General features: G+C 33.6%; 2 protein-coding genes across 2 annotated transcripts; one reads left to right on the top strand and one right to left on the bottom strand.

Annotated features, from left to right (window-relative positions):
- The first annotated feature begins 4,758 nt into the window (after nt 1-4,758).
- On the top strand, nt 4,759-10,814 carry LOC107940121 (homeobox-leucine zipper protein REVOLUTA). Its single transcript, XM_016873550.2, has 18 exons — nt 4,759-5,781; nt 5,869-6,034; nt 6,448-6,527; nt 6,618-6,708; nt 6,794-6,889; nt 6,991-7,104; nt 7,200-7,283; nt 7,409-7,564; nt 7,655-7,729; nt 7,994-8,100; nt 8,218-8,401; nt 8,543-8,731; nt 8,857-8,937; nt 9,303-9,437; nt 9,597-9,931; nt 10,073-10,178; nt 10,251-10,400; nt 10,512-10,814. Exons 1-18 carry the CDS (start codon nt 5,549-5,551, stop codon nt 10,659-10,661), a joined length of 2,532 nt encoding a protein of 843 aa, XP_016729039.1. The 5' UTR covers nt 4,759-5,548; the 3' UTR covers nt 10,662-10,814.
- Nucleotides 10,815-12,155: 1,341 nt separating this feature from the next.
- LOC107940115 (CASP-like protein 5A2) lies at nt 12,156-15,494 on the bottom strand. The gene is made up of 3 exons (XM_041075061.1): nt 14,643-15,494; nt 13,343-13,475; nt 12,156-12,579 (listed from the first exon to the last, which is right to left on the bottom strand). The coding sequence occupies exons 1-3, from the start codon at nt 14,894-14,896 to the stop codon at nt 12,388-12,390; spliced, it is 579 nt and encodes a 192-aa protein (XP_040930995.1). The 5' UTR covers nt 14,897-15,494; the 3' UTR covers nt 12,156-12,387.
- Between the last annotated feature and the right edge of the window lie 1,223 nt (nt 15,495-16,717).

The raw sequence follows: 16,717 nt of genomic DNA on the forward strand, positions 1-16,717 counted from the left end.
AATTTTCTTAATGAAATTTTTATACAATATTCCTATCATACAGTAGACCATAAAATAATTTTAAAATAAATATTCTTTCTGATTGGGATTTGTGGTCCCAAAACCACTGTTCCGATTTTACTGAAAATGGGCTTTTACAGTAACTCATGTAATAAAATCAAAATTGGATTTAAATCAAACTTATGAAGGCTCTAAAATTAACCTAGTATTAATGAAGGATCATTTTGAAACTATTGCAAAAAGGTAGGCAAATTTGAAAAACAGTGTAACACTTCTAACCCGTATCCATTGCCAGAATAGGGTTACGAGGTATTACCGATCAATTCACAACATTTAACATACATAACTCAAATATAAAGTATTCATTCTCATAAATCATTCAACACAATTGCATTGTCCCTTATAAGGGCCTACGAGGCCTTAAACATGCTTTAGAAGTAGTTCGGGACTGAACAGATAACATATGAAAATTTTGGAAACTTAGAAAAATTTCAACCATAACATAGGCCGTGTGCCTCACACGGCTCCAGACATGCCCGTGTCTTAGGCCGTGTGGAAATAGGGCATACATACTGACTTTGGTCACACGGCCAACCACACGCCCTTGTGTTTAGCCCGTATACCCTTTGAAGTGGCCGCACATGCCCGTATGCCAGGCAGTGCTAAAACTGTAGGGTGTACTGACTTATGCAACATGGCCAAAGTGCTAGGCCGTGTGCCAATTAGGGAGTATTCTGACTTGTACCACACAGCCAGTCACACGTCCGTGTATGAGATCGTGTGGAGCATACTGACTTCAATTCAATTTCATCAACAGGGGACACACGGCCGTGTAAGAAGACCGTATGTCACACACGACTGAGACACACGCCCGTCTGGACAAAAATAGGCCATTTGCAAGGCCAATTTGCCACCCTTATTCATGCTCACCTAAACAACCAAAATGGTACCATTTCATCATACAATTATGCAGCAAAAATCATCAACCAAATGTTCATTTTATGCTATTATAATTTCATCTATTCCAAATCTCAAATGACTACCATTTACTTAGCCAAATACATACCAAAACAATATCAATCTATAGAGTTCATTTACCATATTTCACACTCACATAACTTCTTATAAGTAACCATTTTAGTAACTATAAAACCATAACCACATTCATACCAAACATACCAAAATAAGTCATCACTCATGACTATATATACAAACCAAAACATATACAATTTACAAGCCAAATCTCATGGCTATAATCACAACCAAAATACCACATCTAGCTTATACATGCCATATGCCAAAAATGTATAATCCAAAAGTACCAACTTAGATGTTTGATAGTGTGATGATGTTCCCGACGACTCCTAAATTCGAGCGAGCCTTGATTCACTATAAAACATAGAAAAATAACACAAAGTAAGCTTCATAGCTTAGTAAGCTCGTATGATATAAACTTAACTAATCACAAATACAACATTCATCAATATAAACATATTATCATATATTTTAAGATTACTAACAAACCTTTCAACTGCTTATTCATAAGCTTATATACAAACTTTGTAAATTCTTCGATTTTAAGCTTATAATATACATGTACATACCTGTACCAATCCATAACAAGTTCATACATACACAGAATGTCGTTGATTACTCAATGCCTCGCACACTAAGTGCCATACTCGATATATAGCACACTAAGTGCCGTACATAGTCGGAGCTATCTTAAATCGCACACTAAGTGCCAAATATAGTCGAAGGTATCTCGATCTCGCACACTAAGTGCCATATATAGTCGAAGCTATGTCAAATTGTACATTAAGTGCCACAAATAATCGATTTATCTTCGAACATATTTGTAGTATCGTATATACAATTTGTGCAATATCAAAGCATTAAAAGCATAATTATTACAATTCTTAATTCATATGAACTTACCTCGGATGTATAAATGACGAAATAAGCCTTTTAGTCGATAACTTTTATTTTCCCCAATCTTGATCCGAATTCCGTTTTTCTTAATCTAAATATATTCAAAATTAACTTATTCGATAATCTATTCATTCAATTTAGTCCAAAACATACTTCGAAACACATTTTCACTTTTCCCCACATATTTCACATTTTTTTCAATTTAGTCCTTTCACATAAAATTGCAAATTCATACAATTTAGTACAAACCCATGCCTAACCAAATTTAATACATGTTACTAGCAACCAATATTTTTAATTTATTCACACTTTTAACCACCACATTTCACATTTCCTCAATTTAACACCTTTTTGACATTTTTGTCAAAAATCACTTTACAGAAGCTATTAATCTAACATTAAACCTTCCAAATCTATCATAAATCATCAAATTACTCAAGCATTCAACAGTGGCAACATGATAAATCTTTAACAGTTTCGAAATCTAGGGTATGGTCTAGCTAGAATACGAAACAACGATCTAAAAAACGTAGAAATCATTAAAAACGGAACAAAATTCATACCTAATTGCTTGAATTTTTCCTATTCGAATGAAGAACCCTAGTTCTTCTTGTTCTTCTTTTAATTTCGGTTAGAAGATGATAATGGAAGCCTTTCATTTCCTTTTTTTTATTTAACTAATCTTTATTTGACAATTACCTTAATAACCTTTAATAAGACATTATTATTTCACATAAACCATGGACATAAATGTCCACTAACCTTAGCCATGGTTTAATTTCAACATAAGGAATCCCATAATTTAATTTCATAGCTATTTAATACTTTTAACTAATAGAACATGCATTTTACATTTTACGCGATTTAGTCCTTTTTACTGAATTAACCATTTAAACAATAAGATTTCTTGACGAAACTTTCACACTAATTTTATCATGCTGTAAAATAAACAAGATATTACAAATAGGGATCACACAATTGTGTCCCCTAGCTATGTGAAAAGCTGAAGTCGTGCGTGGCTAGAGTCACACGGCCATGTGAATGAACCCTATAATAAACTGAGCCCATGTGGAGCTGGAGTCACACGGCCGTGCGAATAGACCATGTAACTCATTGTGGTCATGTGGGTCAAAAATGCAATTTATCAACAATAATCACACGGTCGTGTTGGTAGCCATGTAACTAATTGGTGCTGTGTGAAACCAATGAGCATACCAATAATAAGTCACACAAGCCTGTGGCCAGCTCGTGTAACGTTAGTCCAAAATTTACAAATTTGACCATCAACTTTACACATTATATCAAATTGATGATGATTCTAAAAAAATCCAAAAAAGCTTTTAAAAATATAAAATTTCTAAGAAATTCACTTAACTTTGATGCAGCTGATAAAACAATCACTTTGATTTCAATTTAGTCACTCAACTTTTGAAAAATAACAAATCAGTCACCCATTAACATTTTCCGTTACAGACTTAACGGGACCATTGACGTGGCCAGTTAACTAGTTTATGTGGCCAGTTAACTTGCCACGTTGGACGAGACAAGTTGAGTGACTATTTTTTTGTCCTTTTTATTTTTTAATAAATGACCCAATATTTTTACTTTTTGCGTAAATGGCCTAACATGTTTATTTTTGCGTAAATGACCCAACATGTTTATTTTTGCTTAAATGACCCAACATGTTTATTTTTGCGTAAATGACCCAATATGTTTATACTTCTTTTTCTCCATCCCAACAATCTCTATTTTCAAATATAATGATCTGCTTCACTCTACCATCAATGCCTCATTTCCTACTTTCCAATATTTCCTCATCCAGATTCTGTCATGCCAAAACCCAAACTACAGCTTCCGATCTATGCCCTCGTGGCCGCCATTGTTGTGTCGCCAAACCACAACTTCCAATCTTATGTCGCTGAAACCAGAAGCAAATATTGCAACCCACCTGTTTGTGGAAATATCATAATAAGCTACCATTTTCAATTACCAACCCAACATCCCAAATACGACAACCATCGGTTCAAACTTGACTATGACAACAACAATCATACCGTTTTATCCCTAGACCATGACAAATTCTACGTCCAAAGCATCAGGTGCAAATGCTCTACGATCTGAGCTATCGACGTGGCTAGTTAACAGAAGAAGAAGAAGAAGAATAGATGACCTGAGATGAGATGAAATTGTGCATTTGGCCAGATACGGTGAAGAAAAGCTCTTGACGTTTCTCATTACTCGTTACTGAAACCGTTCTTTGTGAAGCTTTCCCCACTGCCGTCATCGCGATCCACAACCTTATGTTACTGTTAACCAGTCTAGAACTTTTCTCATCTTTTTCTTCTCCTCTTCTTCTTTTTATTCTTCTTTCCTACATTTTTTTTCTTTTACTGCCCAACTCAGCCAGGGTTTTAAATTGGGTTCGTTTACATATGTTACTTCTATAACATAAAATGGTTAAAAAAGATTGATTTATTATTTTTTAAAAGTTGTGTAATCAAATTAAAATCAAAGTAATTATTTTGTCAATTACATCAAAATTAAGTGACGTGAGGATTGATATAATTGTTTATATAACTAAAAATTATTAAATTTATAAAAAGACATTAAAAAATTTGGGGATCATAGTCTCTCGGTTCCGGCCCTAACTTTTATTTCTTATTACTAATTTCATTTAGATTGTTAATTAATGGTGAGATTTTATTTACTGTCAGAAGATTTAGGGATAACATAACATGTCAATTCATATAGACAAGAGAGGCAGTAAAGTAAATGAGGTGAGCTGGTTAACTGAAATATAAAAAAAAGCAAAGCATAAAGCAAAATAATAATAATCTCTGTTAACTTTGTCGGTTTGCCTGCAAATCAAACTCTCTTTTTTTCTTACTACTGTTTCAACCCCTCCAACTTTTTTCCTTCTCATTCTCTCTCTCTAACATTATATTTTGTCTGTGTTTTTATTTTTCTGAAAAAAAAAACCCCTTTTAGTGAGAGTTCAAATATTTTTTGTGTTTTCGAGACTCATCTTCTTCTTCAAAATGGTTTGCAATTCAGTTTCTCTTCACATTTGCGTGGTTGGTTTTTGCAAAAGACCAGCCTCTTTTTACTAATACTATTTACAGGCTCTCATATTCTTGAGATATAGCCTTTCTCAAAGACCTTCTGTTTTTCAGTGAAATCGAGCTTGCTTGATATTGGGATCAAAGATTTAAAAAAATTGTCATCAAAGTTGGATCTTTTAGTTCAGATTTTGGGACCCATTTTATTTTCATTTCATCAGCAGCTTGACTGATGATCATCATCAGCTAGAAACATAAAAAAGGCAAACAACCCCCCCTCCCCCCGCCCGAATTGGCTTTCACTCGAGGAGGTTGTCTCAAATTGAAACTCCTCATTTTAGCTTTCCCCGTTCTTTATATGCCCTTTTGTTGCGTACATCATATATAAAAGGGGCGGACTTTACCAAGAAACAAAAGAACCTTAGTTCTGAAGCAAAATTCCTTCAAAACAAGCAGCTCTTTTATCACTCAGCTCACAGCTTCATCTCTCTCTCTCTCTCTCACTATATATATATATCAGTTCTTCGTATATAAGAAAGATTGGGTTTTAGCAAGAAATGGCTATGGCGGTGGCCCAACACAGGGAGAGCAGTAGTGGCAGTAACATCAACAAGCATCTTGATAATGGCAAGTATGTTAGGTATACAGCTGAGCAAGTTGAAGCTTTAGAACGAGTGTATGCTGAGTGCCCCAAGCCAAGTTCTTTGCGTCGGCAACAGTTGATAAGGGAGTGCTCCATTCTTTCCAACATTGAACCTAAACAGATCAAAGTTTGGTTTCAGAATCGCCGGTAGGACTTGGTTTTCGTCTTCTGTTGAAAAAAGTTGTTTTTTTAGAACATTTCGGTAATGGGGTTGTTATCATTGGGGGCGTGCAGATGTAGAGATAAGCAAAAAACAGAGGCTTCAAGGCTGCAGACGGTGAATAGGAAATTAAATGCCATGAACAAGCTGTTGATGGAGGAGAATGATCGGTTGCAAAAACAGGTGTCTCAGCTGGTGAACGAGAATGGGTATATGAAGCAACAACTGCATACTGTAAATGTATATTCTTTTAGTCTCTTGCTTTTCATCTTCTCCATTGCATTGTAGTCTAATGTACTGTTTCAAAATGTATCATGTGATAATTTATGTCCTCTATGTGCATTTTCAGTTGAATCATGGTACTGTATATAGTAACTTAGTTTGTTTTATACTTCTTTTGGTGTTGGCTTTTTTTTTTCCCTGAGAATTGTCTTTAATTTGTCTTCATGGGTATATGTGAATATTGTGTCCTATGCTCCCCTGTGATGTTTGCCTCAAATTGTGCATTTTTGTGGCTTTGTTCTTTTTGCTGCTTTCTTTGTCTTAGAGGATTACTCGGGCCTTTTGCTATAAACAAAGATTGTGCATTTTCTGCCTGTTCCATTTTTAGGTGTTTTAACATAATCGCTGCTTATTTTGGGATTGCTTTGCAGGCATCAACAAATGATGCAAGCTGTGACTCTGTGGTTACCACTCCGTCGCATTCACTGAAAGATGCCAATAACCCTGCTGGGTAAGTTCCATTATTAGCTACAATGAACCCCGTCCCCCCTCTCTATATGTAGACATAATACATGTTTTGATTTCATTATGCTCTTGGTAGACTCTTGTCCATTGCAGAGGGGACCTTAAAAGAGTTCCTTTCTAAGGCTACAGGAACTGCTGTAGATTGGGTCCAAATGCCTGGGATGAAGGTTTGTGTATGCATCTAGTATGCTATTTTTCTTGTGTCACAAATTGGAAATGTTTCTATGCTCATGTACTTAAATCTGTTCTCAGCCTGGTCCGGATTCGGTTGGGATATTTGCGATTTCCCAAAGTTGTAGTGGAGTAGCGGCCCGAGCCTGTGGTCTTGTAAGTTTAGAACCTACTAAGGTATGAGTTACAGTGTCACTATAAATACTTGAAGCATTTTATTTTCTTTATTGCACATGAACTATTTGAGTTGAGCAAAACCCTTAAGTCATTGTTCATAGATTGCAGAAATTCTCAAAGATCGGCCATCTTGGTTCCGGGACTGCCGGAACCTCGAAGTTTTCACCATGTTTCGAGCTGGCAATGGCGGAACAATTGAGCTTATATACACACAGGTCAAAGAAGAACCATTCTTTGATTTATATCTTTTTTATATTTATCAATGTTAATCCTCTTGACACGAGGGGTGACTAAAATGAGATTTGTTTAGATGTTTGCTCCAACTACGCTGGCTCCTGCAAGGGACTTTTGGACTTTAAGATACACTACGACTTTAGAGAATGGCAGTCTCGTGGTATGCTTGTCTTGAACTTCTTATTTTCCTCCTTGAAGGTCCATGTAATTTGATATGCATTCTTTGTGAGAGTAACATGGTTAGAGATGCTGACGGGATTTTCTCTTTATGCTCTCTTTTCCAAGGTCTGTGAGAGGTCTCTTTCTGGTTCTGGTGCCGGCCCAAATGCAGCTGCTGCAGCTCAGTTTGTGAGAGCTGAAATGCTCACTAGTGGCTACTTGATCAGAAGCTGTGAGGGTGGAGGATCAATAGTCCATATTGTTGACCATCTAAATCTCGAGGTAGGACTTCTAATAAGTAGGTGCTTCTTTTCGGTATTCATCAGATGCCTCTTTTGTGGTAAGGCTAAATTACTAAACTCCTCATTCCAGGCATGGAGTGTGCCAGAGGTGCTACGCCCACTTTACGAATCATCAAAAGTGGTTGCTCAGAAAATGACAATTGCGGTGAGTAGAATCCTTAGTTAAAGGTGAAATAATAATTTAGTGCAACTGTAAAACATGGATCATTTAACATTTAAACCGAAGGACCTAAATGCAGATTCATGTTTTACAGTTGGTGCTAATTCTCTTTTTTGGCATGTATTGTATCGAGTTTGGTAGTCTAAACACTAAAACAACTCCAAAATATAAAGAAGAGTTCTTTGTTTTTATCTTTTATTGCCTTGAAAGGCATTTTCTGGAAGTACTGATTAATTGATCAATGCATAGGCACTACGTTACGTTAGGCAGATTGCTCAGGAGACAAGTGGTGAGGTGGTTTATGGTCCAGGCAGGCAGCCAGCTGTCCTGAGAACTTTTAGCCAAAGATTAAGCCGGTAGCTGAATATTATGTTAAATATTGAATATAAAATCCCCGTTTCTATTTGCATTATGAGATGTTCCATGTTTGTTGTTTCATTGAAATGTTGTGTTGTCTATCATATACTTTTTAGAGGCTTCAACGATGCAATAAATGGATTCAATGATGATGGATGGTCAATAATGAATTGTGATGGTGCCGAGGATGTGATAATTGCAATTAATTCAAACAAGAGCTTGAACAGCACTCCGAATCCTGTCAATGCTCTTCCGCTACTTGGGGGTGTTCTTTGTGCAAAGGCATCAATGCTGATCCAAGTGAGTTCTAAAAAGGCGCTGAAAACTGAACCCAATCCCATAATCTATAAAAACAACTATATTAAATTAATGAAATTGCATGTTTAGTAATTAAGGTTTCTGGACCATGCCTTTGGCTCTAAAGCTTCTTTTTTTTGTCAGAATGTTTCTCCTGCTGTGCTTATTCGCTTCCTTAGGGAGCATCGTTCAGAGTGGGCTGATTTCAACGTTGACGCTTATTCTGCTGCATCATTGAAGGCCGGATCATATGCTTATCCTGGGATGAGGCCTACAAGGTTTACTGGGAGTCAGATCATAATGCCACTTGGCCACACGATTGAGCACGAAGAGGTACATCTCTTATGTGATCATTCTATTCCTCCCAGGCGATTTTAAAAATTTAAGATATGTGAGTATTAAGCACTTTGTAACTTTTTCCAATAAGGTTTGCTAATTCTGTAATTATTGTGCATCAGTTACTCGAAGTTGTAAGACTCGAAGGCCATTCTTTTGCAGAAGACAATGCCTTCTTGTCAAGGGACATTCATCTATTGCAGGTACATATTGAATTTTGATGTTTATTTACATAATTACATGTTAAATCAGAATATTGAACTTCACACTTTTTATCATCTTACCAGTTTTATAACATGTTTATCATGAAATCAATATTTTCATATTACTTGAAACCATCCGTGACTGCATTTGCAGAGGTCCTTCGTTTAACCGCCTTTGATGTTTATGATAAATTGTATTCTGATTAATTGCCTTAATCTATACTTACTGCTGTTTTAATATGATCTCAGTTCCTTTAAATTGCCCTCATATTTTAAAGTTGTATGGAATGCCCAAATGTGTTGATTGAATTTGACTTTGCGTATGTATATATAAATTCAATATATCTGCATTATCATCTTTGCAGCTATGCAGCGGAATTGATGAGAATGCCGTGGGGGGCTGTTCTGAGCTTTTGTTTGCTCCAATTAATGAGATGTTCCCGGATGATGCTCCTTTGTTACCTTCGGGATTCCGTGTTATACCATTGGATACAAAATCAGTTAGGTTTCACTGCACTTCACTTGATCTTTTTTCCTTGGTGTTTTGAGACAATGAGATGAAAGTCCTATAAAAATGCTAATGCCATTGAAATACGACATAATAAGTGCCATAATAGGACTCATATTTTTTTACTAGTGCTAACGGTATTGTTTTACAGTCCGATACACAAGATTCACTGGCAACAAATCGAACTTTGGATCTTACTTCTAGTCTTGAACCGGGGCCTGCAACGAACCATATTGCAGTAGATGCCCCATCATGTCCAAACATCCGATCAGTGTTGACAATTGCCTTCCAGTTCCCTTTTGATAGCAATCTTGAGGATAATGTAGCAAACATGGCACACCAATATGTCCGTAGCATCATATCTTCTGTCCAGAGGATTGCCATTGCCATATCTCCATCGGGATTGATCCCAGCTGTTGGACCAAAGCAATCTCCTAGCTCTCCGGAAGCACTTACACTGGCTCACTGGATCTGCCGGAGTTATAGGCGAGTCTTCAACGTTTCAAAAATCACTAGATTTTGCTAACTTGCTATCCTGGAAGTTTCAATTTTACGCAGAATCAGCTCTTTCCATCCTCTATGATCCTTGTAGTGCTAATATATATTTTTCATTTCTCATTTCCTCAGTTACCATTTTGGGGCAGAACTGTTGCGACCTGAACGACCTGTTGGTGACTCGTTATTGAAGAATCTCTGGCAACATCAGGATGCCATATTGTGTTGTTCATTGAAGGTACGGCAACAATGTTATCAAAAAATCTAGAAAACTGCATTTTTTTATTAATGTTTCTGTTCGGACTTGCAGCCGCTACCGGTTATGATCTTCGCAAATCAAGCCGGACTTGACATGCTCGAGACAACTCTAATGGCTCTACAAGACATCTCATTGGATAAAATATTTGATGAGACTGGACGCAAGACGTTATGCTCCGATTTTGCCAAGTTGATGCAGGAGGTTTGAAACTAAACAACACCACCATACTCCCTATTAAAATAGCATTGTTTTGTTTCAACCAAGTTTTCGATTCGTAAATATTGGCTAAAATTTCGTACCTTCTCTAAACAGGGATTGGCATACTTACCAGCCGGAATCTGCATGTCAACAATGGGACGCCATGTCTCATATGAACAAGCAGTTGCTTGGAAAGTCCTTGAAGCTGATGAAAGCACTGTCCATTGCTTGGCTTTCTCTTTTGTAAACTGGTCTTTTGTGTAAAAACATTTGACTGTAATTTATATGTTCTACACCTCAGGCTTTCCCCAGTAGAGAAGGAAAAAAAAGAAGTTTTGTAATGGCTTAATACACGATTTGGCCTGAAGTATACCTATTTTCTTACTTTGTACCTAATTTTTTTTTTTTTGGTCTCAATCTGGTATCTGAAGTATCAATCACCTCTCAATGTATGTATGCTTTCGTTATATTTTTTGGTCTTTTTTATGATGGATGTTAAAAAAGATCTTATAGTCAATAACAAAGCGACTTTGTTTCTATTAAATATGCAAATATTAAGAAATAGAAAATAAATACATAAAAATGCATAAAAAATATATAAAATTTACAAAAAAATATAAATTATAAAAATTAAAAAATGAAACTTACAAAAAATATATGATAATTGAAAGTAAATTGTTAAAATTAATAATATTATTAAAAAATGTACAATAACTGTAAAAATTAATAAAAATTTTAATTTAAAAAAAGAGTATTTTTTTTATAAAATTATAAAATATATAATTCTAAAATTCTAAAAAGAGTTTAAATTTCAAGGGTTTTTTTTGCAATTACTTGAAATTTGATTATCTTTTTTAATTTTTATAACATTTTCAGTTTTTATATATTATCTTAAAATTTTAAAATTTATAATTATATATTTTAAAATTTTATAAAAAGAATTATTTTAACATATTTTTAATTTTTTTATATATTATATATTTTACATTTTAATCAATATAGTATATATAGTATTAAAAAAAGTTAAAAAAAAGGCTACGTGAATTCTAAGTGCCACGTGGCCGGTTCACGCTTTGGTCAACTTTGGGTCGACAATAGGTTAAAAGTAAAAAATATTTTAGTTGATTGGAGTTGACCAACATTGACTGTGCGTTAATCGATGCTGACTTATCACATCTATTACAATAAATGTGTCTTTTTTTATTTTTTAATTTTTATAATATTTTTCATTTTTATATATTATTTTGATTATTTTAAAACTTTAGAATTTTACAAAAAAAATTAAAACTTTTTAAAAAAATTGCAATTTTCTTTTTATAATTTTTTTACATTTTTTAATAATATTATTAATTTCAACTAATTTATTTTCAATTATTGTATTATCTTGAAGATTTTACTTTTATCAATTTTTATAATTTATGTTTTTTTTTTCTAAATTTTATATATTTATATTTTTTAAATATGGATATACATTTAATACAAAAGATATTATGGTGCTTTATGATTGGATATAAGATTAAATATCAAAATGAGAAAAATAAGTATACTTCAATCCCCAATTGAGCCTTTTGTAATATTCAAACACCCAATCCAGATCAGGTATGCAACTTTTGTTAATTTAATTCAAAATTTCCTTCCTGGTGAACCCAACTTTAGTTTAAACCATGTAGAAGTTTCCTGGCAATTCAATCTCCATCAGAGTCTTGGCTAAAAACCCGACATTGGCTAATTAACGAAGAATCAGAAAAGGATATAACATCATGAATGGCCTGCAATATTGGGGCTCATCGAATTGTAATAATTACAATACAGTATGTTTTAAATAGGGGATGCTGTTGATTCAATTTGATAATAGTTATAGACCAAACTATACAACTTTTAAAATCACACAAACAAGTTTTTGTTTTCAAGGCACCCGAGAATGTTACAAGAAAATGGTACTTGGCATAATAAAATGCATCATTTACACCGATTTTTTCTGTGTAACCTTCTATCGGGATGCCAGTGACCAAAGGTTGAAGAGAAATGAAGGTAATGTAGTAAACCAGCTAATGAAGGCCATTGCAGTAGCAGTTTCAAACTGCACACAATGGTTCTGCGAACAGATATCAAGATCATTGTCAATAAGAACGGTTATGCCTGCAGAAGCACAAGCTGCGGCAAATGTCAAAGTGGATGCGATCTGCAGTGCAGAAAACATATCATCAGGACAAATAAATTACAGAAAACTAGTATCAAGACAATGGAGAGGTGTGTAATGTATAACAGGAACTATTGTGAAGTTCTTTGTTCTAATGGGTAAATTAGTAATTGGCTCTGGAGGAGTCTAAGGAATAGCTATATAAGTAATAAGAGAAAATCATGGCAACCCTAAGGCTTCTTCAAACAGAGACAGGTATAAAGTATGAACAATAATTTTCAGTTGAGTAAAAAACATACCAAAGTGCCAGCTGAAAATCCAACCAGCATAACTTAAGAGTTATTAGAGACTACTAGTCTTCTACTAGTTGTTGGCCATTGCAAATACCAATGTCTTATAGCAGCTAAGATCAGATCCTATGGCAAGTCAATGAGTTTGATTGGAATATTCACATTGAAATGAAGACTGTCAATACAATTTTGTTGCTTTAAAGCCAAATTTGTTAAAGAGGAAAGAAAGTTGAAGAATACTGGAATGAGTAATGATTTACTGCATATTTCAAAACGAAGATTGAAGCTTTTCTCCAAAAGGAGGCACAAGGTAGACATCCTAGAAACTAGTCATAGTTGAGGCCATATAAGTATGTGCCAAATGTACAATAACAAAGGTAGATATACTACACGATTATGAGAAAGCCAGACATGCAAGCTAGAGACATATATGTGCTTCAACAGAAATTGATAGGACATCACATGTTCTTCAGCCTTCTAGCTTCATTCGTAACTGCAAAAAGTAAATGTCTTACCCCATCACCAATGGTAAAGAAAGTAACAACTCGATAATTCTGAAGTGAACGCATCACTAGAAGAGCATAAATGTCAATAATAGCTAATGATAAGCTCCATAAACTCTGCAAGCCAGTAGCAGCAACAAGGTAGCTGATGTAGAAAATAATAAAAAATTCCATGTTAGATCAATATACAGTTGAGACTATACAACAACACTAGCAGCTTCACTTTTTTAATCGTATATGAATTCCAAAAAAGCTAAAAGCTTGCAAACAAAAGATCCAGAATATGGAAAAAGGTTCAAATAGCAATGCATGTAAGAACCATGCTGAACAATAAACATTCCTGTAAAGAATCCATTAAGAGAAATCAATTTAGGTTCTCCTCTGAAGTGCTAGTTAGAGTATGAAAATCTATCTCTTGCACACCGCATTTTAAGATTATTAACAAGCCCAGATAGTAGAGCACCTAGAGAGTGCCACATGAGACATCCTATTATCAGCATTTGCCATTTTCTAAGAACTCCCACTCTGGTTCTTTGGCATTAGATTGATACTAAGCATGTAAAACATGTCAAGTTAGCAAATTACACTAAGATTTTGGCACCCACTGGAATTAGGCTAGAAACAAACCCATAAACAGAAAGCAATCAAAGATGAATTAAGGGAAAGATGCTAATCTTCACATGAACAACATATGTGAAATTGGTTTCTTTCCCTTCATTATCCAAAAAGCTCACTGACATAGTAAGAACTAAATTACACGATATCGAAGTGTAGTTTTAACTTTCAACAATTAATTCCATAAAAATTTAAATTCCCGTTAACTAAAGATACTAATTACAATTTAAATATATTTAAATATTGGTGCTTTTACAAGACATACTATGACTGAACTATATGTAAATTAACTCATAACTAGAGATGTAACCAAAAGAAAAACCAGAATGCTTGGATTGAATGATGGCAATGACTATAGTAACCAATTACACAGCTTCATGTCAACCAAGCCACTCAATAAGCGGCAAAAGAGTTCCATTGATTTAAAGTCTTGGTTGACATTAGGTTTAGGATTTGAGCTTCAAATCTGGATGACCCAATCTCCCTATTCCCTCCTCATTATATATACCCACACAGCTTCATATATTCAAATTCTTAAATTCTAAAATCCTATCTATATAAGCACAAGCAAGGTTCTGACATTTCATTTATAGCATCAGCATCACCATACAAATTTTGGAGATCCTCATCATCACTAGCAAATCCAAACAAATATTAAGCAGAGAACAAACCCTTATAATGTAATCAAAAGAATTACCAAAAGGCGGTAACGGATGGAAAATCACTAGTTGTTGCCATAATAGAAAGTCCCACAGCGGCAAAAACAAACTGACATATCCGCAACGCAAGTCCTCCTTGGGTACCGGGCATCCCTTGAAAATCCTTCATCCTTACTCTCGGCACCTCGATGTTGCCGCCACCGCCACCGCCACCGCCTCCGCCTCCGCCTCCGCCTTCGTCCGTGGTCGGTGGATACTCCGCTGGGTGAACCGAAGCATGGCTTACATTCATCTCTGCCACTAAATCTCCTTCAGTTAATACTCACAGCTCCAGAAACTTATCATATAACCAAACACGTTTTATCTTTTTCACTGATTTACACCGTAATCAAATGGAAATATAAAAGAAAAAAAAGATAAGAGTTCAAAACCGCTAAAACATCGCCATTGAAAATCAGCTCATGTAACTTATCAACAAATGAGATAATCAAACAACTCTTCTCTAATCAAGTAATCATTCCTTAAAAGGTAAAAAAAAAAAATAAAATCGAATCTTGTTTGCTACTAACAGATCGAGAAAAAGGAAATAACAACAAATTTTCACAGTTACCAAATAAAAACAGAGATTCGTCAAACTAAAATAATTAAAAAAATAAAATCTGGTATTAAGAAAGTGATTGTTGGTGATGCCTTTTTAATTGCCTTCAGGTTTAAGAAAGTAAAAGGTAAAAAATAAGTGTGAATTAAAGGAATAAAAATTAAAGAGAAAAAAAAAAGAGAGATTATAGATTATAGAGTAATAAAACGTCAACTTTTAACTCTACTGCTTTGTTTTTGTCACAGAATGGTCAACATTTTCAAGGTCCACCCGATTACACGGTAAATTTATTCTAAGGAGTTCTCATTTTAATCTTCCAAATATAAATCCGATAATTAATTAATTTTTTCATAATTATTATTTTAGAAAATTTTTAACTTTCTTTGTTATTGTTTAGAATTTTAAAAAAATATATAATTTTAAAAAAACCTTAAATTTTAGTATTTTTATAAATATTTTGAATTTTAAAATTTTAAAAATTATTTTAATTTTTTTTGTGATTTTTGTTGAAAGAGAAATTAATTTGTTCATTTTCAAAATTGATAGTAATCATATTTACACCAATTTACTATTCGAATTATTCGAGTTATTCAATTTGTAAAATTTAACTCGATTCGAACTCGAAACTCGAATTACTTATTCTAATTGACTCGATTAATTCGAAATTAATTTTTATTTTATTTTTTTGAATCGAAATGGATTTTACTTACATCTAATCATAATGCTAGTGGTTTGTACAATAAATTAAAAGGAAAAATTTATTTATACAATTGCATAAAATTCACATATCAATGTACATTGAATGAATGTTAATGTATAATTTTGTAATTTATCCTAAATTATTTTTAGAATTTTAATAGTTTTTATTATATAAGTTTTAAATTATTTATATATTCATATTATTTTATATAGGCCTATAAATTTTAATCCGTATCAATCTGAACCCAAATAGAACTCAACTTAATTTAGTCTTAAAAAGTCAACAACCCAAACTTGTCCAATCCTAACCTAAATTGATCGAAACTTGAAATTATTGAAAAAGTAACCCTAATTATCTAAATTCAAAATAATCCAAACACATAATAATCCAATCTTAACTCTTAAAACCAAATGAAAAAAAAAGCTTTGTAAGTTGAATTAATCAATCAAAATTAACCCAATCAAAACAAATTTGACTTGTTCAATAACATCTAATTTAATATAATATTTTTAATATTTATACAAGTTGTCAATACATATTTATAAACTTTTGAACATAAAAAAAAATAACACAATAGAAATATATGATTGAAAAAACACATGAATACAATAAAGACTAAAATGTAGTAATAACAATTTATATAAATTTATATTATGTTGTATTAAAAAAAAAAGAATACCAACCAAACACACATCAAACATATAGTTTTGGTCCCCATAGAATTATAAAAAACCACATCAAATCTAGTTTTATCATTCCCTAATTATCCCTCATCACTTTTAATCCCTCCACCGATTTGTCTAAAAAATAATAAG

The sequence above is a fragment of the Gossypium hirsutum genome, chromosome A08, assembly GCF_007990345.1.
Source record: "Gossypium hirsutum isolate 1008001.06 chromosome A08, Gossypium_hirsutum_v2.1, whole genome shotgun sequence".
Taxonomy (NCBI): domain Eukaryota; kingdom Viridiplantae; phylum Streptophyta; class Magnoliopsida; order Malvales; family Malvaceae; genus Gossypium; species Gossypium hirsutum.